This window comes from Pezoporus wallicus, unplaced genomic scaffold (genome assembly GCF_028554395.1).
Source record: "Pezoporus wallicus isolate ANWC-B61680 ecotype Strahan unplaced genomic scaffold, APGP_CSIRO_Pwel_v1 contig_6814, whole genome shotgun sequence".
Lineage (NCBI taxonomy): Eukaryota > Metazoa > Chordata > Aves > Psittaciformes > Psittacidae > Pezoporus > Pezoporus wallicus.
In genome coordinates, this window is record NW_026639755.1 from 2900716 (window position 1) to 2924311 (window position 23596).

The 23596-nt window shown below is 38.3% G+C and overlaps 1 protein-coding gene across 6 annotated transcripts in view; it reads right to left on the reverse strand.

Moving 5' to 3' along the window:
- The window catches only part of EPHA6 (EPH receptor A6), a 467936-nt gene that overhangs the window by 62101 nt on the left and 382239 nt on the right, over window positions 1-23596 (reverse strand). For 4 of the 6 annotated variants that reach the window (XM_057415931.1, XM_057415930.1, XM_057415933.1 and 1 more), the window contains 2 exons: window positions 12598-12720; window positions 182-243 (listed from right to left, as the gene is read on the reverse strand). In XM_057415931.1, the coding sequence (XP_057271914.1) occupies window positions 182-243; window positions 12598-12720 (185 nt within the window). The remainder of the gene's footprint in view (window positions 1-181; window positions 244-12597; window positions 12721-23596) is intronic. The other 2 variants (XM_057415936.1, XM_057415932.1) reach the window with 1 other exon arrangement.

The following is a 23596-nucleotide window of genomic DNA, read 5'->3' on the forward strand; positions in this document are numbered from 1 at the left end:
CTTTTCCAGCCATGCTCTAATGCATAACTGTACCTTAGAAATGTACCCTGGGGAAAATGCGTCTATTCTTCGCTAAAAATCCATGAATAACATTATGTAGAAATTAATTTATGATAAATGATTTAAAATCTTAACCTAGAATGGTGTCTTATTCAAATGTCATCAGAAAATGGCACCTCACCCGCAGAAAGGAGTCAAGGGATCCATTCTCCATGTATTCAACTACAATCATTACTGGTCTGCCTGCAAAACAGCAAAGAAATTCATTAGGATTATAAATATATTATGGGCCTTTTATAAAACCAGCTGTTATACACAGATTATTCACAGTAGTTAAATACGTTATGTATTTTCCAAATCCTCATTTATATCACAAGCACAATTCCCTATTTATTCTCTAAGAATTATTTTCTATGTTTTTCTCTTGGTACTGGATTAGCTGAATGTGCATCATTCACTCCGGTGGTTTTCGCTTTCCAATGGATCAAAGAAGAGCCTGCTGTTTCCAAATAGCAACACTTGCTGCATAGGTGCGTATCATTTTGGAACATATCTGAGTTAAGGCAAAACCCCCCATATTCATAAGCCATGTCCTAGAAATTATAAACTCTGTGCTGCAATTTTCCTCTCTGAGAAAAATATCGATGATTTAGGGGCCTACAGATAGACAGATTGAAGGGCATGTGACAGAAAAAGCTCTCCTAGATTGGGTGTGTGTGTTGGGAGAGTATAATCTAGCAAAACTCTGAATTCATATGTTTGTACATACATAACATACACAATGTTATTCAAATCATAGTTTTGCTCAACAGCATTCCTGTATGGCTCCAGGTGGGATCATATTCAAATTGAAGTAGAATAACATGTTACATTTATTTCTTAAAAGAATATCCAAATCTGAAGAGAAACTTTTAAATTGGGTACTTAATCACATATAATTTCACTGTGATACCCAGGAATAAACCAGCACCCTAGAACTGCTTGATGGGAAAGGACCAAAAAGCATGCTAATCAGGCTATGCAGCAAGAAGATTGTTAGAATTGCTACTATTACAAATGAGCCATTCCAATATGGGCAAAACTAAGGTAATGAACAAGAATGCTAGAAAGATTGGGAAGCAGGTAAAGAGCCTTAAAATGGACACCTTTTCTTTCCCAAGAATGCCTGTCTTTTGGGGTTTGTGGGAAACCAGGAGTGTGCCAATTTATGACACCGCAATCTGCCCATTTCACTTTCTCGATACAACACTAACTGTTCCAATGTGTTCCAAATCCAAAAGAAGCCTCTTTCATTACTTTTTTTCTCCGTGCTTCTCAAATTATGTTTGCAAAAGAAGATAAGAAACACACAGTATTTATGGTGAGAAAGCGTGGAAGGGCATTATGATTCTTCCAGCACAACCATCCATTTCTGTGCATGCTAACTTTCTGTTCAGCTCAGCTAATAGCAGAAGTGCTTATTAAACTGTCCACTATATACAATAAGCCACAGCCAGGTATTTATTTCTCGTGAGGTCTTAGAGCCAACCTTAAATTTAGAAGAGTGAATGAGCCATTTCTCTGTCCCAAAATGTGGACTTGGGAGTTGCAGACACGCTGGTGATGCTCATTCATGTAGCTTAGTCTAGTTTTTCTGGGGGTTCCTCACAATAATCTTTCATTTCTCCTAATAAAATTTGGGCTTCTTTCCGTATTCACCCTGACGTTTAGGTCCTCCGTGAATACAACAGTGCTCCATAACGTTGGCACAGTAGTACATTCTTTTACTGTGTGAAAATTCTCAGATGCCTTAACGGCTTTGGATTGCCTTTCTCACGTGTGAAGAATTACCAGCTTCTTTTTTTTTAACTGAAAGCTTGACCTCAGCTGCAGATGTACATCTGCCATCAAATCAACTGATATTCATCTGCACCCATTGGTTATACCCTGGGTTTGCATTATAAGCTTAAACAATGCATCAGTTTTAAGCTCTTAGACATCACAGCATTTTAAAAATTGACGTTTTCTTTGTTCAGCTTGCTAATGATGACGTTGTATAGCCTAGCCTCTTTAGTTCCATGCACGTGAACGTCCTAGATTCTTTTACCTTTACCACTTTCTTACTGTCAAGGGCCTGACGTCTCCATTTGAAAGGAATATTCTATAATCTAGAGAAATAAACAAGCAGCAACCTGATGCTACAGGATCTTACTATATGCGAACTCTCTCAAACAAGTAGTAATGCCTAAATTGCAGCAGATAACAGCATCCTGCAATAAATCGTTCCGGGTAAATCAACAACTAAAACACCTTTGTGGAAGATCTGCATTTGAAGGGAATGACAAATAGAGCTGCTGAGCTTCAAAACAATGCCCCTGGTTTCCTGTTAGTAATCCTTTGGTGCCCTACACTTTCTGGAAGCTATTTTGTAAGGGGTTTTTTTGAGGTACATAGGCTCTCATTGTATCTTTTATGCTCCTTAGATTCATATCCTTCAACACAAATTATTTTCACATTTACTTTGTAAAAGCGATTTTTAATTCTTGTATGTGCTCTCACAAAATATTCCCCTATCCAAAAAAACCCCAACAAACTGTACCTCATTTTGCTCAGGACAACAGCATGAGCTTCTAGGCTAAAGTAACTATGAAATGTACCTGTATGAATTTTTCTGTGGATTTAGGAAAGAGATTTCGGTATTTTTCACTGGATAATATTAATGAGCTTCTAAACTGCTTGATGTGTTCCTTCAATCACTTGAAATGATAAGCCTTAACAGAAAACCAGCTCTTGTACATGATAGCACAGGAATAGCATGATCTGCTAAACACACCAAAATAAGTAGCATTTGTCTTCAAACAGGCTGCTGTAGATTGGAGATCATTATGTATTTGGGAATTCTGGTGAACTATAAATTTACTCACTTTGGCTGACAGCTTCCCACAGACTCAGTCTGCATCACTTGCCATCATACCTAAATCTCAAATGAACCTGATGCAAGATTGCGTCAAGACACCACAAAAATGAACTCAGCTCCATCACTTGATTATCTGAAGCAAAAAATATTACATCTGGATCCTAGCACTAACTTCTCAAATAATCTTTTAGTGTGCCAGCACTTGATAAAAGCCATCCTATTTTGGCTGCATGTTTGATGTATCACTGAAGATATTCATGTATTACAAGCTGGACTGTGACAGGCAATACAGTGAAACTTCTAGTCAGCATAGTATTTGTCTTTGGAGTACCTGCAGATCAAAAATACCTCAGCTATTGTTTCAGTTGCTTGAAGGTACAGCAAAAATCTGCTACACAGCAGACTGTAGTGGGTACATTTATCATCAAAGTGGTAAAACACAGGTTCTATTCCTGGCAAACAATTCTTTTCCAGTGATTTTATAGGCTTGCAAATTTCATACAAGGATGTCTAAACGTTTTACAAATATAAGTACCTCAAGCATCAGGAAAAGTCAGATAGGAAACATCTTGATTTCAGAGGTGTGATAGGAAAAACAGGTTCAGGAAATCAAGTGGGCCTCTCCATCTAGTCAGTATAGTATACCCAACAAGACTGTTTTGTTACCAATGCACAGTGTTGTATTTTCTTCCCTAGATCAGTACCCCGGAGAGGCACGTGAGTGATTCCGCTGTGCATTCGCATTGTATGAACAGACTCTGCACAAACAGTTGAAGGAATGGGAGGAATTGGCTCTGGAGAAGCTGATGAGATGAGAAGATGAGCAGCTGACTCTGGCACATCCAAGGGTGTAATCCAATACTGGGCATCTCAGCCCAGAGACCAAGCCACCATCCTAAGGACATGCAGTGGGACAGATCAGACTGCAATCTGGAATACTTAATCACCGAGGAGTCAGAGGGCAGCAGCCAACCCAGGGCTTGTGTCGAACAAAGTTGTTGGTAAGACAAAAGGCTATGGATGACATTAGTTGATGTTATTTCATTTTAGCTGTAAAGAGCAGTCCAGAAAAGATTAAGGTCTGTGCTGAACCCTGTACAGAGACAGAATACTGCTTTTGCTTTAAAGAGGACAACAAAATTGAGTTTGAAAAATAATACTGGGAGATTTCTAAACTAGCATAATGTTTGCCTCTAGACAAAGAAAAAAGACTATCACTTAGATTATGAAAATCCTTGTCGCTCTCATGGTACTAAAAAAGATGAATTCTTCATCCTCAAAGCAAGGGCAGGAATGAATAAAGGCGAGGGTCAGAGAAGTCTCTGAAATGGAGAAGCAATCTTCTATTATTTTACCATGGGGTAGGCTAATGCAATTCTGGAAGGCATCAAATTATTTTCATATATTTATGGTTGCTTGCTTGTATAAAACATGGACATTTTACTTGAAAAAATGGGTTTAAGGACATACAGCAGTGTGAAGCAGTACAGACAGAAGTCTGGAAAGCACTCAGGGCTCAGAAGGGTGACACAGGCTGCAGCATAGACGGTGATGCCAGGGCTGAGTGAGCCTGCAAGAGCTCACATGTAGCCCCAGGGAACAAGACCGAAAGACAACTCCTGTGACTGATGATGAGTCCCATTTGCAGCATGTGGGCACCTCACCAGATAGGGGGACACTCAGACTCTAGTTTACAGACTTGAGCAGCTGAGTGTTTTCACAGAGATACAGGCATAGGCACTGGAGAAGGACCTGAGAAAGAGCTGAGTTAATTTTACAGTCAAAGTCCACATAAGAGAAAGCATGGAAAAAGAACACTGAAAAAGGTGCAATCTTGGGCTGAGGACTTGGAATAAAAGACAGACATCAAGAGCATCGAGGGGCTAAAAACAGTGGGTGCTGCTGGAGGAGAGCATAGAACTTCATGTTCAAACTGGGGAAGGATAAAGCAAAAAAAGTCTGAAGATGGATGGATGCAATGACCGAATCAGTTAAATCATTCTCGTAGCAGTTCTGGATACCCAGCAGTGCTGGAGTAAGAAATACTATGAGAAAATAGACTTTTAAAGTATAAGAATTATATAGTGTTCTAAGGCAACAGGTCTTAACCCCAAATATGGATTTTACACACTATGTGCATATCCCATTTAGTGTTTGCAGCACCGTAGTGTAACAAATTTATCACTTTACTACACACTTAAGATATCAATATGAAATTATAATTGTATTTATACATGACATATACTGATACCATAGCCACATTCACTGTTTTCATCATACTTCCGGTGAAACTGTAAATATTCCCAGCTCAGAAGTGTGTGTGGGCTATTTGTTAAAGCAGCTTTACCTCCTTTCATATGGAGCAACTCTGGCTCTGACAAATCCATTTCAGATTCCCACCATCTCGGAAAACCAGACTCAACACCCAAGTGCAATATTGGCGCTGGCATGATGCAGGAAAAGGATATGGATTTAATTACTCAGACGAATCTGTAGAAGGTGCAGGAGTTATTCACTGTTTTAATGCAACTACTACCTTGTGATAAGAAGCTGACTGGTTTTGACAAGGTGGGTTTTCTTCCCTAAGAAAGTTTTTCCCTGGAGTTCTCCCACCCAGCTGTACTGCAATGCCATTCTAATAAAATCAGCATAATCCGTAGTGATGCCACGCCACCTCACAATATGTTGCAATTTGTATTTTGCACTGATCAATCTGCTTGACATTTCTTTTTGATAAGCAGAAATACAAAAAAGAAAACCCACAAACATTGAAGAACAATGCGAGATGTGAATTATAATCAAAACTTACACTGCATATATTCCTAGTTCTCCTTTTCTTTTTCCGTAACACAAGATTCTGAGAGTGTGTAATTTAATTGAGTGGTAGAGTGATGAATAAGTCATATTAATGACAAAATAGTCAGCTTGTTGTCTCCTGTTGCCATTTTAAATAATGCAGCAAAGCCTACTTTAATGATTTTTTTTATGTAATAGTAATCCACCAAAAGTAATATAGTTACTACTTGTTCATTTCTATTTACTTACAATGAAATCTTTACTACTCGTTATGTCAATAGATCTGTTAACAGAAACACAGGGTACTTACTCTTCCACTTAAAACAGCAAAGGTTGGAATCGGTTCTCTTGTTCATGTAAGAGAACATTACTCTATACCTTCTGCAAGTCAGAACTCGCATGTCTCAGGAAATTACCTCATTATCAGGCATTTCTCACTCTAAAGCCATGTTCTGATTTTGTTTCTCCACAAACTTACCTCCTTCTAAAGCTAAAGAGATAAGACTAACAGAGCGATTTCTCATTACTATGCCTGACTGTGAGCTTTATAAGATTCTGACATGTCTTGCGCTTCAGAACATTCTTTATGTGTTTCTTCCCATTTACTATTTGAGCACATGTTTTGCTCCTATTTCCCTTTGGTCTACATAAACTTTAAACTTCTGAGCTATACAAAACTGATGAGCCATCACCTCCTTCTTCACTATTTGTGAGTGTCTTGCTGCTTTCTGCAGACGAGAAAGGCATAATTTCTCCTTTCAAGAGGCATTGGAGGCTACACATCAGTACTCCTCAAGTTTCTAAAATCCACAAAGGAAGCTTTGTAACATGTGTGAATTACTAAATCCAGAATTAAGAAAACAAAAGATCATGAGTCAGGGCTCTAACAAACAAATTATGCTCTGGACCCAGCCTCGTGGCATTTTTGTGGTCTCTTTGGGGTTTTTCTTCTTGTTTCTCTTTCAGGTTTTCTACCCTCAGGACATGAAGGCACACGTTCTCACGCTTCTCCCTTCAACTCTGATTTTGATCATAAACAAAACCCCAGGGGTTATAATGAAGATTGATCCAGTAGCAAACTTCAGATGCAGAGTTTTATATATCTTGAAAACATAAGAAAAATACAGAAACCCTTTGACACATGAATAAGACAACCAAAAGTATTCATCTCCCACAACACAACTCCGGTAACTGTGCAGACATAGCTGGCAATAACTAGATTTTTTCCTGAGAAAGAAAAAGGCATTTCAGTGGAAGGAGTCAAATTTTCATAACTAGACATCACAAACGGGTCCTACGCATCAGTCCAGAACTGTCTAGTGTTCACCAACCTTATAAGGCACTTGAATAGGCTTGTAAAATATCAGTGTGTAAAATCTAGAGTTAGGCAGATTATTTTCCATGCACATAAGAATGTTATTTCAGCAAGTTGAATTTGGTAAAGGTGCACTGGCTTCCTACCTAAACAGACCAAAAACCCCTAAACATTATGCAAGTTAACTATTCCCTCCAACTTCCACCTCACAAAAAAAATCTATCTGGATCTGCTTTCACATTCAATGCTTTACTGCTATGTTAAAAAGGGAGTTCAGGTTTCCTCCCTCCCCTTTCATCTTGAAACTAAGAATAACTGTGATAACTGTGTGCTACCTACAAATGTGTGCTTGTTTACAAATACATCTCTGTGTGTATCCATCAGGCTCCTCCAGCTCTCCTCTTCCTACCTTTCTGCTCCTGTTAGTAATGAACAGCAACTTGCCTCAATTCACAAGCTTCTTACAGCAAATTACCACCTTTTCTGTAGTCAGATTTTAAAAAATATGCAACAGTGATGTACATTATGGAAAAATGACCACACAGGCCAATAAATGCTTCTGAACTTCCAGGGATAAAACGCTTGGAAGTGTTTACGATGACCATCTAAGCATGGAAATTGCTATTTAGCAATGGTGGAGAATGACCTCCTTTTATCACGCCCTGTACTATGCTCAGAGCTTAATTCCAGTTCTAGTTCAAGCTAAACCCTAATGGAGCAGCACACACACAAAAGTTTATCTCACTATTGATGCAACTCACTGCTCAATCCCTATTTTGGTTCTGAAGTACTTCCCGCCTGCCTAATGGAAAAGTCCATATTCATTGGACTTCTATTCTCAGAAAACACTCCGTTCTGTATTAGTTGTAGGGTTTATAGGTTAGACATGCCAGTGAAATAGCATTTAGGCTGGAAAAAATCAACTGGAAGAGCCATTTTAGAGATACTAGAAAATACATATATGCAATAAAAGAATCAATTTGTTAGCTAGGGAGAAAGGAATAGCAATTTTCATTTAATAAGAAATACAGCAGTTTAGGTGCTGGAATCTAGAGTAAGGAAAACCGCATTAACTGAAAAAAAAGAAGTTGCTTTTCTCATTATTGGAGTACCAATAACTGTAGTTGAGTTTCACTATGAACAATGGCTCCTTGATGGTTCTTGTTGAGTAATTTTGTTCAATAAGGATCTGTCAATATAATCTGCTTTCAATTGTTGGTTTATACAATATCGAGAATAATGGGCTCATTCAGGTGCACTTGGAAATGGTAATAAAATACTAATTTTGGGGAAAAAGAAAACTGATAATCATCTGGTTTAGTATTCTACAGTTATATCTGAGTTCTTTGAGAAGCTCCCTGTAATAAATGTGAACATTACAATGTATGTTAGACAGTCATAGAAAACCAGGCAGCAAAACAGTGAAAGGGGGATATCCTCTGTACAATGTACTCCATGTGGAGGAGGAGTCCTGTGCCCTATGAATGAAACAGGGGGCAATGATCCAGCTGCTGACTACATGGGGAGATCAGAAGACTTCACAAGCAAATCACAACACTGATGTTCAAAGAAAGATGTATGTGGAAAGAATAATTTTGATGTTTTCTTTTCCCTCTCCTGTTAATGTAGTTTGAATGCTGAACAGCAAGAAAGAGGTCTGAGAGGTCTGTTTAACAGGAACTTTTCCATAGTTTCTCATATCCTGACACCCATCTCTAGCTGTTCTTGTGAACAGAAAAGCTCAGGAAAGGAGTTTAGCTTGAAAGAAACAGTAAGAAAGGCATTTGCTTTCCCTCCCTTCCTTTCCAACTTGGCAAGCTTAACAATCAGTCTGACACTCTTCAAAGACAGCAGCATACCACATATTTTTCTACCCGGAACTTCTGCCAGGCAGTATGGGTATGCACTTATGTAAGAAACCCTGTACACACGGCTGAAATCAAGAGCTGCCAACACACAGCAAGAACAGTAAACTAAGAATTTCCCCCAAATGGAACAAACAACACTCAACTTAGTTTGGAAGAGCTGGCATTTGGAAAACATAGATGTAGCACTGGCAATTTAGGTATTTGGTTTTTCACAACATGCGTATATATGTGCGTATGCAACTGAAAGGAAGGGGCAAACTTCCACAGCTCGTGCCAGTGCAAGTCTGATGAGGACTGTACACTGCTAAGTGGTTTAAGAATTCTATTTAATATATGTAAGGATATCAAATGAGAAAATATTACTTATGTGAATCCATCTGTCATTATAGACCTACGTTAACTAAGCCATGTGAATTTGTACTGCTAACAGGGGGGATAATTAGAAACTAAGTAATTTGTGACATAAAGGATCAATAAATCAAAAGGAGCTGTCTGAAAATGGGCTTGTTTTTGCAAAAATCTAGGATAGATATTTGCAGGCCTGCCAAAAGCTTTACTTCTACTGAAATGGCAGTACAGCAGTGACAGACTTCTGATGTAACTATCAAGTACAAGCATAGTTATGTCTAGGCTTAAAAATCACCTACATCTGAGGCAATCTATTTATACAGAAAGATGCAATGCCTCCCGCCAGCAGCATAAATTAATGTTTAATTTGGCTAAATGAGGATACCCTTTTACGTAAGTGAACCTTTGCAGAGTGCAAAAGCAGACACCCTATTACACAATACCGAACATCATCTGCCAGTGCAATGGCAAAAGAAATGCAACCTCCACAACTACTGAATGAAAAGTATAAAGGGAAAAAAGGAAACCAACAGCTACACTGCCCTGCCAAGATGATTTTCAACCACTTATTTATAGCATGCTTTCCAGTTTATTTCTGTGTTTCCTTTAAAACATCTGTGGGGGATTTTGTAGAGAAAGAAGATCTAAAAGCATTTTGTCTTTAGTAAGGAATAAATTTTCCAACTATTTTGGAGTAAATCTGCCACTTAGCTTGAGTTAAAGGCTTTGGAAAATAAAACCCATCCCATTATCTTTGTTCCAATGACTGTAATAGCAGAATAATGCAGGCATTTTAAGCCTTTCGTGTAGTGAAATTCACTGAAATCTTACACAAAAGCTGCATCTGAAGCAATTACATTATAATTCAGCAAAGTTATTAAACATTAAGTACTTCTGGTAGGCTTATGAAAGCTGCCGGCCAATATGAGCCCAACATCTTAGATAATGAAAGTGGGGTCACTGTGCTAGCAAAAGCAGCAATTGAGCATGCCTCCCTCCAGTACCAATACACAAACAGCAATCCTCTCACTTTTAATGAGAGGGGAAGCCTTGGAGGCTGCATCAAGGCTGCAGTGGGGAACTGATTTTGCCTGCCTGTTGCTAACAGCCAGAGGCTGCCATGATAACACAGACATCACTGCTTAAACACCTTCTTGGAGCATTGCTGCCTTGGGTGTCTTTGCTCCTTGGTAAAGCAATAGTCAGAAAAAAGGTCAGGTGTTTAGTGCAGTAGTTTTCAATACAAAGGAACAAAGGGTACATCACTTCTGTTTGTTATTAAGAGATTCACGATACCAGGATGAACTTATACTTTCCACTGAATCATACACAGCAAGAGTTTCAGTTGTGAGTCTCTCACGTCTTACATCAGTACTCCCTTCAACAAACCTCTTTAAAAAGAAATAAATGTATTAAACGTATGGGTTTTTTCCTCACATGCATGGCAAAGCTGTTTTAGCAATTTAAGACAGTTATCATGAAATGGAAATAGCATCCTCTGGTCATCTCTGCAACAGAAAGAAGCAATTCAGAATTAAGTTTATGCTTAATGTAAATACGACTATGATAAAATGAGAAATAAAGAGTTAAATAGCAGCCCTACAGGCATGACTGTTAGGATACATTTGTTAACAGCAATTTCTGACTTGAACTATGGAGTTTCATGCCACCCGGCCCCCCCATATGCACTCTCTCTCAAAGGAACACTCTTGTCTATCGCCCTTATTGCAGTTCTTCACTGGCTTTCAACTACCTGGCAAACCTCACTATCCAAAAGGTGGGCAGTCTTTCTCTTTCTCTGGGGTTTCTGCTTTTTTTTGTTGTTGACACTATCAAACAATAACATGTATTTCCATTACCTTGCTAGGCTATATGGTGCACATCATGTAGCTGTATTTCAATTTTTTTTCTCTGTTTTGAATATTTCAACAGATTGAATCAGAATTCTTAGTAAAAGACATTTAATAGCAAGAAATTTTGAAACCACATTTAAGATTTCTGCTTTAAGTTTAAAAATTGTGATAAAAAGCTTTACAAGCACGCAGAAAACAACAGTCCTGAGGATCTTATAAAATAAACCTGTAGGAAGATACGTAGTTGAGTTGCCAGTTCATGGGTGCAGTTAAACCATTTGTAATCTAATAGATTTATGCTATAGATAACACTACATTCAAAACAGAGAATTTTATTGGACCTGGACTATTTCCTCTTCCACACAGTTGTTTGGTTACAGATACCAATCTTATTGTGATTTTGACTGCCAATAGCCTAGGGGTTATTAAACACTCTGATAAACCAAGGAGAAAAATATGAAAGTATTTAACAAACTATTAAAATAAGACACCCAAACAGTCATGAGAAAAGACATCAAAGTTGCTGAGGATCTTCTATTTAAAGAAAAAAATAAACAAAAGACATAATACCACAAAAAAAAGGAAAAGGATTATCTTGTATTAGTGAGGCCTATAATGACTGCAATACATAAAATGGAACAGAGAGAAGCAGAACAGTTTCTTTTGTATAGCAAATCAATAACAGAATGTAATTTTTCATTTTTTCCCCTACTTTTACCATAAGGGATTTTTCTTTTTAAGAAAAACTGTAAGTAACATGAGAGGTAAGATGTCCTGAAAGGATACAAATGTGACATTGGCCCATGTACAGACTAATTTTACACAGAAATATGTAATTTGGAAAGGAGCAGAACTGAACTTGGATGCAGTTTTAACTGTAATTAAGGTGCGTGTATTTATTCTTCGTTTCTTAGTTTTGATGGAAGATGATGCTTAATAGCTCTAAAAGAGAATGGAAACACATACAGCCTTTCTGGGAAAGGATGCCTCTAACCTGTCCTTTCCTGTTTCAGCCCAGTACCTGATAGCAGCCTGTTTACCTGGCATGGTGTTCTCATTCTTGCCCTGCCGGCAACACAGGCAATGGGGCTTTCTCACTCATTTTAGGAGAATTATAGTAGCTCAAATTGTCATCAAAGTTTACTGATAAACGTTAAGGCTGTTTTCATGAGATACAAGTTGCAACTACAGAAGCATACGAAGGATTTAAACACTACATCAACACATAATTAAATTTTCCTTTTCCAAATTTGTCTTGCTTCGATTTTTTCAAAATGTTGTTTCCAGAAGCTAAGATGTGTGGAGACATGGGGCAAATGACTAGAGAATACCAGGCCTTCTCCTCCAATATTTAAAGGAAAGACTGAAAAGTAATGATTTCCTTTCAGGGGGAAATAGGCTGGAATACCTAGTCTCCCTGCCAGACCAATACCAAATGTTGTTTCCCTAAGATGTGTGGAGACATGGGGCAAATGGTTAAAGGAAAGACTGATGGCGGGGGGAATAGGCTGGAATACCTACCAGAGGAAATGCTGGGGGGTAAAGATCCACCCCCTGACACTGGATGTGAGGCCAGGATGCTATTTAAAAATCCCGCCCTCAGGAATCTCGAAAGAGACTTCACCCCAATGGTCGGAAAGGATCCTTTCAAAGAGATAAAAATGATCATTAATCAAATGACTTGTTCTTTGGCTGATAAAAGAAGTCGACTGTTTAAAGAAAGAATAACCAAATCTATGCAGAGTTAACAGTTTCACTGGAACAGATCTTATAAAAAGCAGTTAAAAGTCTTTGTTGCTTTTTAACCAAGTCAAACATACACAGCTTTAACCAGAAAGAGGTTGTTTTCTGCATACTTTGCAAATGAAGAACTCCAGCACCTTTAGGAATTGAAAAAAAAGGTATTTTAAAGGCAAATTACAACTACTGGATATTCATAATGCATTCCAAAATAACTGTGCTACAGAGGCATTTTACAGTTTTGTATACAAACCAAAGAGAGACCAGTAGAGGTGAAGCTATACCACCAAAGGTGTGTTTAATCTAGTATTTTAAAGCCACCTGACAGAAGTCTTGTCAGGCAAGAGGAAAAGGGGAACCAGAATTCGGAGCTAAGTTACTGACTTCTGTGTCATGGCAGCTATATCAGCCAGAGCTTCCATCACATCTCCCAACAACTGTCAGTATATATGGATCCAGGCCAAAACCAGGAGAACAGACATGGTCCCTTTCTGCTTGCTCTCACCAGAAGCTTAACACACTTTATGCTTTCAATATAATAAACTTTTTATTCTTCTCATTGCCTAAATGTACGGTTTTATTTCTGGAAACAATCATTATCTCATCCACCTCTTTTAAAATACGTACTTGTGACATATCTATTAGAGTGATGATATGTGATAGTGATTTTATCATCTCATCCACTGTTTCAGCTTTCAGCACACATACAGAGATCTGGAGACATTATTTCAGCTAGCTTGTGTTAATGCTTAGTTAATGCCAGCATCAAAGACGGATCTGAAATGAGAGCCCTACACACTGTGCTTAAAAGCACAGAGTCAAGATTCTCCCATCTTACAATAAATTTAAATCGACAATCAGAATAATTTAGGGGTTTTTGCAAGTACATCAAGCAAGCATCCATCCAAAATGTTAGGCATTGGCAGGTTTGTTTTCATCACCTTGCAGGTATTACACGATTGTTTTTTTAAGAGAAGGAAAACATCTTAGTTATTTATATACAATGAGAAAAAACAAATGGCCCTCTTGAAATTAATGCAATAGTTGTTTGTTTGCTTGGCTTCTTAACTCATAAAATACAGAGAGGAAAATCTGGCATCAAAACACACAGATGTATCTGCTGAACTTAAAGCAGCTTAAGAGAGCTTTGAATTTTTCTCTGCAGTTTTCAAGCAAGAGTTCTATTGTTTCTTCTCAATACACTTGCCCTTTAAATTTGTTATGGGACCTGCTACAGTCTGTGGGAGAAGAATCAATTTAATTAGTGCTCTGGATGCAGTATTTTTATATAGGATGGCTAGAGAGAAGGCACAGAAGTTTTCCCTCTGACCACTCCTGAAAAGCCCTCAGCATTCCTGTAGAAGTGTTGCCAACATGGATAGAGTCCAGAATAAAATACACAGAAATTCAGTATTAAAATGGGAAATTGTTTCATTAACTCCAAGATATCCGGTACTAAACAGCATCCTAAAACATGAAGGCTAAATAATGAACATACAAAGGCTTCCCAAATAAAACTTTGCTTCTCTGATTCAAAATAGGAATTGTACCAACCATAAAGCACACCCACTGTGAGTCACATACCATATGTACAAAGCTTCAGAAAAGCCAAACAGCGTGAGCTTCACCATCGACATTTTCTTACATTTAAATGGTGTTAAATGCCAAATAACTCATTTCCTAGCAGTCTTACAATAAGTTGCTTTGTTATAGAAAGTAATGAAGACACACTCAAATTCATTTCACTTATTGTACATATTCAGAAATGAAAACGAGGAGAAGCAAATTTTGGAGCAATTCAGTCAGTGAATACTAAGAGAGCTGGAGGAATAAAATTACTGAGGCTTTATAAGCAGCAAATAACTAAAGGAATACATACAAATAATGTTTTACTCTCACACTTAAAAGATTCAGTTGCGTAAGTGTAAAATCTTGGTGTCATTTGAGATGCTCCAGAAAATCAACACTCATATCTGACTGGCAGATCTGACAGTATCTGCAGGAGATTTGCACTCTTTGTAAGTGGCAGGAAAAGGAAAAGCAGTATTAATTGGGTATCTATGAGCAGCCATCTAGTGTTGTTTTAGGCAATTTAATCCCATCCATATAGTCTACTGTCACTTCAAAAATGCCTCTGATTAAGTAGAAGAGAGAGTTACAAGAACAAGACCTCACTTAGTCTCTCCTAGAAGTCCACAAACAGCTTCTGAAAAGGATGATAACATTCAGCCCTGATCAGTATCCATCAACACAAAACTGCCAACAAAGGAGAGGCTGAAAGTTCATTCATCTTTTGATATTATTGCCTGCAAAATGGGAAAATGGTTTGAGATAATTACATGACTATATATGTGACATTGATTATCATTGCACATAGTGGGTAAAGAAAATTAATTCTCTTACATCTCATCAACCACCACCAGGACAGAGGTTCGATAAGAGCCTTGGGCATTTACAGTAACATAGGAGCTTACTCAGATTTTAACTTGTCTGCATTAAAACATTCATTAAATACTTGAAAGAAACTTTCCAACAAAAACCTGTGTTCAAGACAGAAAGGGAGGAAGCTCTCTGGAAATACCACAAAAAAAGAAGGGAGGTGTGAGCATGATATTAAGGAGAAAACATCAGTTTTGCAGAAATACAAAATTCTGTGTGGAAAGCAATTCAGAATGATTATATTTCCTTCTAACTGTTTTCTTTTTTTTTCCAATTGGGCAATGAAGACGTCGTCTTTCCTCTTTTTTTTCCAAACTGGAATCATGCTTTGCTAAAGCCCACCAAAAACGTGCCTGCTGCTTCGTATCCTGCTGCTTTATGCTCCAAATTGGAAAAGCAATAGTCATTTTTTAGAGGTGTATGCTAGCAATAGAAATCTTAATGCTTAATTTAAATCATCTCTTTGAAGCAACCACTCTGGACACTTTCAAGATGCTACGATATTATTTCTTTAGTTAAACAAATTCCTAGAGAAATGCTATTCTGTCAGGCACATCATATGGAAACTACTGCTTTACGCTCGTTCTGTTGTTCCGTGTAAAAATCAACGCTTATTGTTGCAGTGGGTGCCGTTACACTAATGGGAAGGACTTTTAGTATAAGGTTTTACCGGTTCTAAATTGGGAAAAGGAGACATTAATATTAAGCCACAGTTCCTCAGGGCTCTGAAATACAGCTTTTGTTTAGCAGCTTACTGGCATGGATTTATTGAGGAAAAAAACCCAACCTCTCCCTGCTCCATGAACATTATGCCACCTTAACATAGGAAAATACATTAGCTACAGGTATTAGTTGGAAAAGCGCATTGAAACGGTAAAAATATATGACAGTACTCTGAATAGCTGACAGTTCATGAAGTATACACTGTTTACTGAGTCCTGTGATACCAGTTTATAACTCAAGGGTAAATTCTTCTGTTTCACAATTACAGCAGCTAAGTGCCTGTGCTCAGAGGCAGTGGGGGAGTGCTGAACCAATTAGCCTGCCTTCCACCTTCATCTCTTGTTCCAGGGGGAATATCATCCCACAAATTGTAGAATTTGATAGGGAAATCACTGGCATCACATCCTAAACTGGCATAGTTTTAGTAGCGTATTATCACACAGAGAAGAAGGGCAAGAGTAGATAGCTGGGTTTAGGAAATACATATGCTTAGCTCAGCTCCGGAGCACATAAACTAATTCGCACACAGTTATTAGCTCTTGCATCATGGCCAGGCAGAAGGAACAGACATTTCTCCCCACACCAAAGGCACATCTCATGGACTAGGTCTAGCAGCAGCGTAATTGTGCTTAAGAGCCATAGATATACAAAGGACAGACAGCTCTGCCACACGGCTCAGCAACAGTACTCAACGGATGGATGGATGGATGGATGGATGGATGGATGGATGGATGGATGGATGGATGGATGGATGGATGGATGGATGGATGGATGGATGAAGAGAATGGTGCCAAAGACACTTGGTACAATACTGGTGGAACAAAATGAACTAGAGTAGAATGCACAACTTCTGTTTGGGGGGGGGCTTGTTAGCTGTAGTAAAAATCATTTAAAAGAAACTAACTCACAGGGACTGAGCCAGCTGATAAACTTTAACCTGACCCATTATTTTTGCTGCTGACACTTTACAGACACTTCAGCATAAGACCCTCAGAAACTGAAGACAGTTTAGTTCTGCTAATGACAGTACACGCCTACTCACCATCTGCTGACCTGAGCTTAAGCATTCCCCCCAGTTTTGCTCCCATATGCAGTAAAGTGCCAGCACACTAAGGGCTGCCTTTGGGGCCCACATCCCACCCTTTCCTTCTCTCCAGCCGCTGGGTTCTGTGCCCTGCTACCATCAGCAGCGCTTAAGCCAATGCCATGGTAGTCCCCTGGGTCCACAGGACTCACAGGGATGGCATCTGAAGCTCCTAAGTTATGTAGATACAGGCAGGCAGGGCCATCAATCAGCTTGTTCTGTTTGTGCCAGGGTCCCTGGGCCTTACTGAGAGCAAACACTACAGCAACTGTGCTTGTAGTGCAGCTTGTGGAGATTTGCTTTTAAAAAGGAGAACCTGGCCTAGTCCAAGATGTCCCTGACTGTTGCAGGGGGTTGGATTAGATGGCCTTTGAAGCTCCTTACCAAACCAAACTATTCTGATGCTATGATACAGTGAATGCTTCAGTCTCTGCATTGTGTCTAACGACCTGGCTGAAATAGGTTATTGGAAAGCCTGCTGAAGATGCAGACAGCTCTTCAGCCATGTTACCTGCTGTTGGTTTTTCTTGTTTATTATACTTTAAACTGATCCATTACTTTCTGCAGGTGGAATTGACCATTTCAGGTGTTGTGCATTTCTGTGCATCTTAACAGCTTCAAAGTCCAAAGGAGCTCTTTGGCTGTTCAATTTAATAAACAGGAAGGAGATGTTATAGAGAGGTCACACTTCTTTTTACTAGTACCCTCTTCTTACTAATACCATCAAAAGAAGACTTTAGTTTGTTACTATTTTCCCATAGGTTTTGCTTATAATTTTGGAAAAAAGAAAAAATATAAAGCCAGTGTATTCAATATACTCCTCTTTCTTCCCCTCCCCACCCCTCCATTTTTGTTTTATATAGTTTCTTGCATTGGTGTTTTTTGTCATACAGGGATTGTAAAATATAGCTAAGAGAAATTTCTTAGGCTTTGGGGAGCTCAGTAAAAGGGCTTGTCATGGTTTAACCCCAGGAAGAAACTAAGCACCATGCAGCCGCTTCCTCACTGCCTGTCCCCCAACCCCTATGGGTTGGGGAGGAAGATCAGAAAAATCTGTGGGTTAAGGTAAGAACTTGTACTGATATGTGAAATATAGTAAAGTATAGTAACAACAACAACAATAATGAAAAGGAGAGAGAGGAATAAAACCCAAGGAAAACAGGGAAAAAAAACCAAACAAGTGATGCACATTACAATTACTCACCACTTGCTGACCAATGCCCATACTGTCCCTGAACAGCAACTGGAAGCTCCTGGCCAGGTACCCCAGTTTATATACTGAGCATGATGTTCTATGATATGGAATATCCCTTTGGCTAGTTTGGGCCAGCTGTCCTGGCTTTGCTCTGTCACAACTTTTTGCGCATCCCTTCACTGGCAGAGCATGGGAAACTGAAAATCCCTTGACTTAAGGTAAGCACTTCTGAGCTACAGCTGAAAGATCGGTGTGTTATCAACATTATTCTCATACTAAAGCCAAAACATAGCACTGTGCCAGCTACTAGGAAGAAAATTAACTCTCTCCCAGCCAAAACTGAAAGAGGGTTATAATGAGCTTTTGCATTCAGTTTGGTAGGAAGCAACAGAATGACTTCAGGATGTTTTCACTCCTAACTACGTTCTCATGAAGGTTGGACTGTAACACTTAGTAATGAAATAGTAGAGGACAAAATGTAGAAAGAGTTTTCCTGCTCTGAATTATCCAATGTTACCGCTCAATATCTGAGAAAAGGCTGGCTCTGTTATGAGCACCTTCCATTCTAATATAAAACCTGTTTCATATTGTTACTAGTGTTTCCACAGGGAAGCTAAAAGAAGGCTTAGAGCATGTTTTCCAAAATTATTTGTAATATACCCATTATGGAAAGTACTGAAAACCGGTCAACTTCTCTCTCACATGATTTTATTGATGCATACGTTCTAGACCATCAGGGATTGCACATTACTTCATAATCTTTTATGGGGGAACATATGGAAGCTTTTCATGAGGAAAGGCTTTATAAAACTTGAAGTTATGGTGTCAGAATACAATTTGTAGTGCATTCAAAAGGCTTGACTTGGAATGAAAAAAAAGATCAGAAGCAGGGCTAAAATTTCTTCCTGATGAATGTGTTAGATCATATTTTTAGTACACTTAGAAATCATTCATCTGTACAGTTGATCTTAACTGTTTTGAATGAACTAATCTGGAGACTTAGAATATAGTTTGAATAATGTATTTTAGAGCTTTTTGACACATTCAAGCAAAGGCGATATAGAACAGTACGCCTCAATTTTTACTCACATAACTTATATGTCTTAGGTAAATGTAATTTTCAAGATCACTAAACAATATTTTGCAGTAGAGATCATAAAATATTAGAGCACAGCAAACATTAACAACAACGAGTGTGCTTGCCCCTATTGACATTGCAGAATCACAGAATGGTTGAGGTTGGAGGGGACCTCTGGAGGTCAAGTCCAACAGAATCACGGGAAGACTTCCACTACTTTACAAATAATACAGTGAGAATGCACGAAGGCTAATTTCTGCTCTAAGCTAGTAAAACCAAACCTGTATGAAGAGCATTTTGCTGTGCAGAGGGAAATCTATGCTCTAATGTTCAGCAGCAAATTTTCAAAGGGTGGCCTGAACTTATTTCCCCAGATTCTGCTCGAGTAAACAACATCATCACAGAGCACTCACAAATATTTGTGTCATGCTTGAATGCACTTTCAAGAACTCGTAGGTCTTTAACTGCCTTCATCTAAGCAAAGCAGCCTGACTGTTTTATACCACTGCCATAAAATACAGAGCTTGGAATCTTAACTCAAAGTAGAAAGTACTGTTAGAATACTTAAATATTCTAAATAGGCAGCCAATGTAAAACTGAGAACATCTTCATTTACCAGGTAGACTCTGACTAATTAAGTTAGAAACAGTAATTACCTGACACATCTCCAAGGGAACAACTACTAAGGAAATTACATCATTTACATTAGTAGATTTAGCAAGATGTTAAAGTATATGAATACAAGAAACAGGGAAACAAAATACAAAGTACTCTTGGAGGGATGTAGTTGAGGACTTCTCACTGTGGTACTTTCAAACAGTGAGACTGGAATTCCTTCTGAAGGAACTCCTGTCAACACCTAAACCAGCAAGTCCTTTCCACCTGTTGTGCTCAATTAAGGTCTGGAGCTTAGGCAAGATAGCAAATTATTTGGCAGAACCTCTTCAGGTAATGTTTTTCACAATTTCAAATACAGAGCACTGTCTAGGCAATGAAGTTGCGAAGAAACTGTGTAGGTGAATAGTAACTCAAGCAAGGTCTTTATTATAAAACCTGGGTGCTGTTGCTAGTTCTTAAGATTAAAGATAAACCACAGTGAGTGTCCTAGGTTCAGCAGCTTAAACCATGACAGTGAGGCAGCACTTTTGCCCTAGGATGTGGCATAAGTATATACTGTCTCCTTGACACGTGCCCATGGAAAAGAAAATTGGATGTCCTGTTTAGAAGGGAGCTGCTATGAGCTTCAGCCACATTCTCAGTCTGTGATACAGCTGCCCGTACCCCTGGAATAATCCAGAGGTCCTTTTGTCTGCCTCTGAATAACTATCTCACTTCGCTGGATTTCAGCATCTCACTTCAAAAGATGATCCAGATTTAACTTTAGTTCTGACAGAAAAGGAGAAGAATCCCAGGAACTTGTTTGCAACACCACGCAACTTCATTTTTTTGGAGCGCTGTAACTTAGACACTACTAGTGATTTACTCTAAGACTAAACTCTGCTGCCTAAATTTAAAAGAAGAATGCATCTCATCCCCAATTAGAAGTATTACTCTTTAAAACTAAATGGATTTTTTAATATATTTGTGAGCAAGTTGGTCACCCTTAATCAAAACACACTCTAGGAAAAACTCTCTGAGAAACTGAACAAGCTGCATCATATGTTTCTCCTGAATAGACTGAAAAAATGGATTAACAGATGCTTAAAATTTCTTTTTGCTATATTTTAGCGAGATTCTATGCACTTGAAAAAAATATTTTTGGAAAAGAAAAAAGGTAAAAAATAAAGGCATTTTTTTCCATATTATTCTGCATAATAAATTTTCTCAGAAAAGGATAAAAATTAACATTGCACTACACAACATCCCCAGCACGACTGCTCTTTTCCAAAAGTCAGCTGCCATTATTCTCAACTGCATCTTGCCTACAGTTAGGTAGTTGTTCTGAAAAGTGCAGCACCTTTTCAAAGCACTCAATGAGCCCAGATTCAGAAATAGTTCTTAAGACAGCCATTAGATCACTGGAAACAGTATGATGTAGCAGTCTTTTATGACAAAATACTGTGACAGAAATATATGTGGTGCAATAGAAAAAACCCACACCTGTAGAGGACAACTCTAAGAAATCCAGGGAGTGGAAGATAACACCTTTGTTGACAAATCAGTTTTCAGTTACAAACAGTGGCAAATCTTACTTTACTTTCAGTTCGATTTTAATTCTGAATTTCCTTAAATCTTCTTGGTTTGGGATTAATAAAGCATCCACATATTTTGGCCTCAATTCTGTGAAGAAGACCACTATAACCTAGTTCTTGGAGGAAATATTTTAAAAGGCCTGCTCTTTTCTGTATCAAGTCTCCTGATCTCTGCTCCAGACTGAAATTCATGGGATCTACCTGGAAACATGAAGAACAGAAACACTTGGTAGGGCAAAGTTGCTGTTCTGGCCCCCAACCCTAGTGAGTTTAACCTTGAGATCCTTGTGAAAGACAATGCTTTCCTATGAACCTGAAGTGCTGGAATACTCTTATTTCTTGATTGGTGGATGGGAATAAATCCAGACTTAAGAATATCTACATAGAATGACACTATTACAGAAAATCACAATTATACCTAGTTATGACTTCTCTGGGAGAAAAAAGCAAATGCTGCAAGAAGCTTACAATTCCTAAGGAGGAACTGATGGAAATTATAGAATATTTGGATAGAACATTAACATCTAATTTAATTTCCCTTGCTGCTTCTAGACAAACAGGCAATTTGGGAGAAAAAAACTGAGGCAATTGCTTGAAAGAGTTCTACAAACACTCTAGCCATTTATTTTGTGATGTGTTAAATGTCAGTGCACACTGAAGTTCTGCTTCCTGAGAAGACTGGTGCGACAACATTAATACGATTAAGGCTTTTAACAGAAACAACAACTGTTGTGTTGAATCATCTCTGTAGTCTTAATGGAATAGTAATTGGAAATAGTGTGCTTCTGCTATGAGATAAAATAATCTGCGTGTATTTAAACTGTATATTAAATAAGTATTTTTCAGTCGGTGCTTAAACTGAAAATAGCTTTAGCACTATGCCAAACAAGAACTCTGAAATCTTTATGTATTTAAAGTTCTGTATGATACCCAGAATGCTGTTCCAAGAACTGCATGCTGTACATTTGGACTTCATGACCATGCAGGTACTATCAAATTAGATAGAAAGAAAATGAAAATTACAGTTTTCACGATAGAAAATGCAAGGCTGCAACACTGGCCAAGCCCTCTGTCATTCATTTTGTACACATCCTGATTTGGGGACTGACCATTGATAACTAGTAATACAGATTTCATTTCAGTCATCTTTTGATCACCCAGTTTTTGTGATTTTGGAAAGAAAGATCCTGAATGACAACCTGCCCATTCCTGTGATATGGATTTCTTCATCCTTTAAGACAGAAACCTCCTATATGAGATGTTGATGGGGTCTTACAAATGTGATGGTTAAGAAGTTCTCTGGGCTTTTAAATTTTCATATGTTCCATAAAAAGAGAGATAATATGTTTTAATTTTGTACTTAATGTTTAAAAACTGCAGTGAGTTTTAATTTAGTGAGTGAAGTAGCTTTTCATGGATGACATCTGAAGACGAATGCATTCATGCAGCCTGCTGTACATTCTGCAGTTCTGCAATTAAAGCTCTGATTATCCACTCTTTTAGCCTTGCTAGCCTGTAACAGTATGAACAAGGAGCAGGAGATAAACGCTCTCCACTTTCAAACAGTAATCAGCAGCACTGAAGCAGGCTGTTTCCAGTCAAGAAGAACACTGGGGGATGAATTTCCAAAGAGTCAGTTGACAAAAAGTTAAACAAATGTAGAGTATAAACTGAGGCTGAGGATTCCTTTCTCTAGTCACGTTAATACCATTCACAATTCACATTTCACTAACATGAATGAAATTAAGTACAGAGGTTTGATTTTCTTCTCGGTTACTAACACCAAGTGACTCCCTCAAATACGCAATGCCAAAATCAGAAGGTAGGAAGAGTGCCATCATTATCATTACCATAACCTCAGATGAACTCTTGATTAGAAATGTATTACATACTGGTTTACGTTTACAAATCTATATGCTACATAGAAAACCCATCTGTGCCTAGGCTCAATGCAGATGTCCCAGCCCACATCTGATAATTCATGTTAGAAGCCAGGTTTTAGGCAGCTCCTGTAGCTATCTGATGGGCTGTGGCATATGCATAGGCATTCTGCTTCCTTTTTTGTTGGT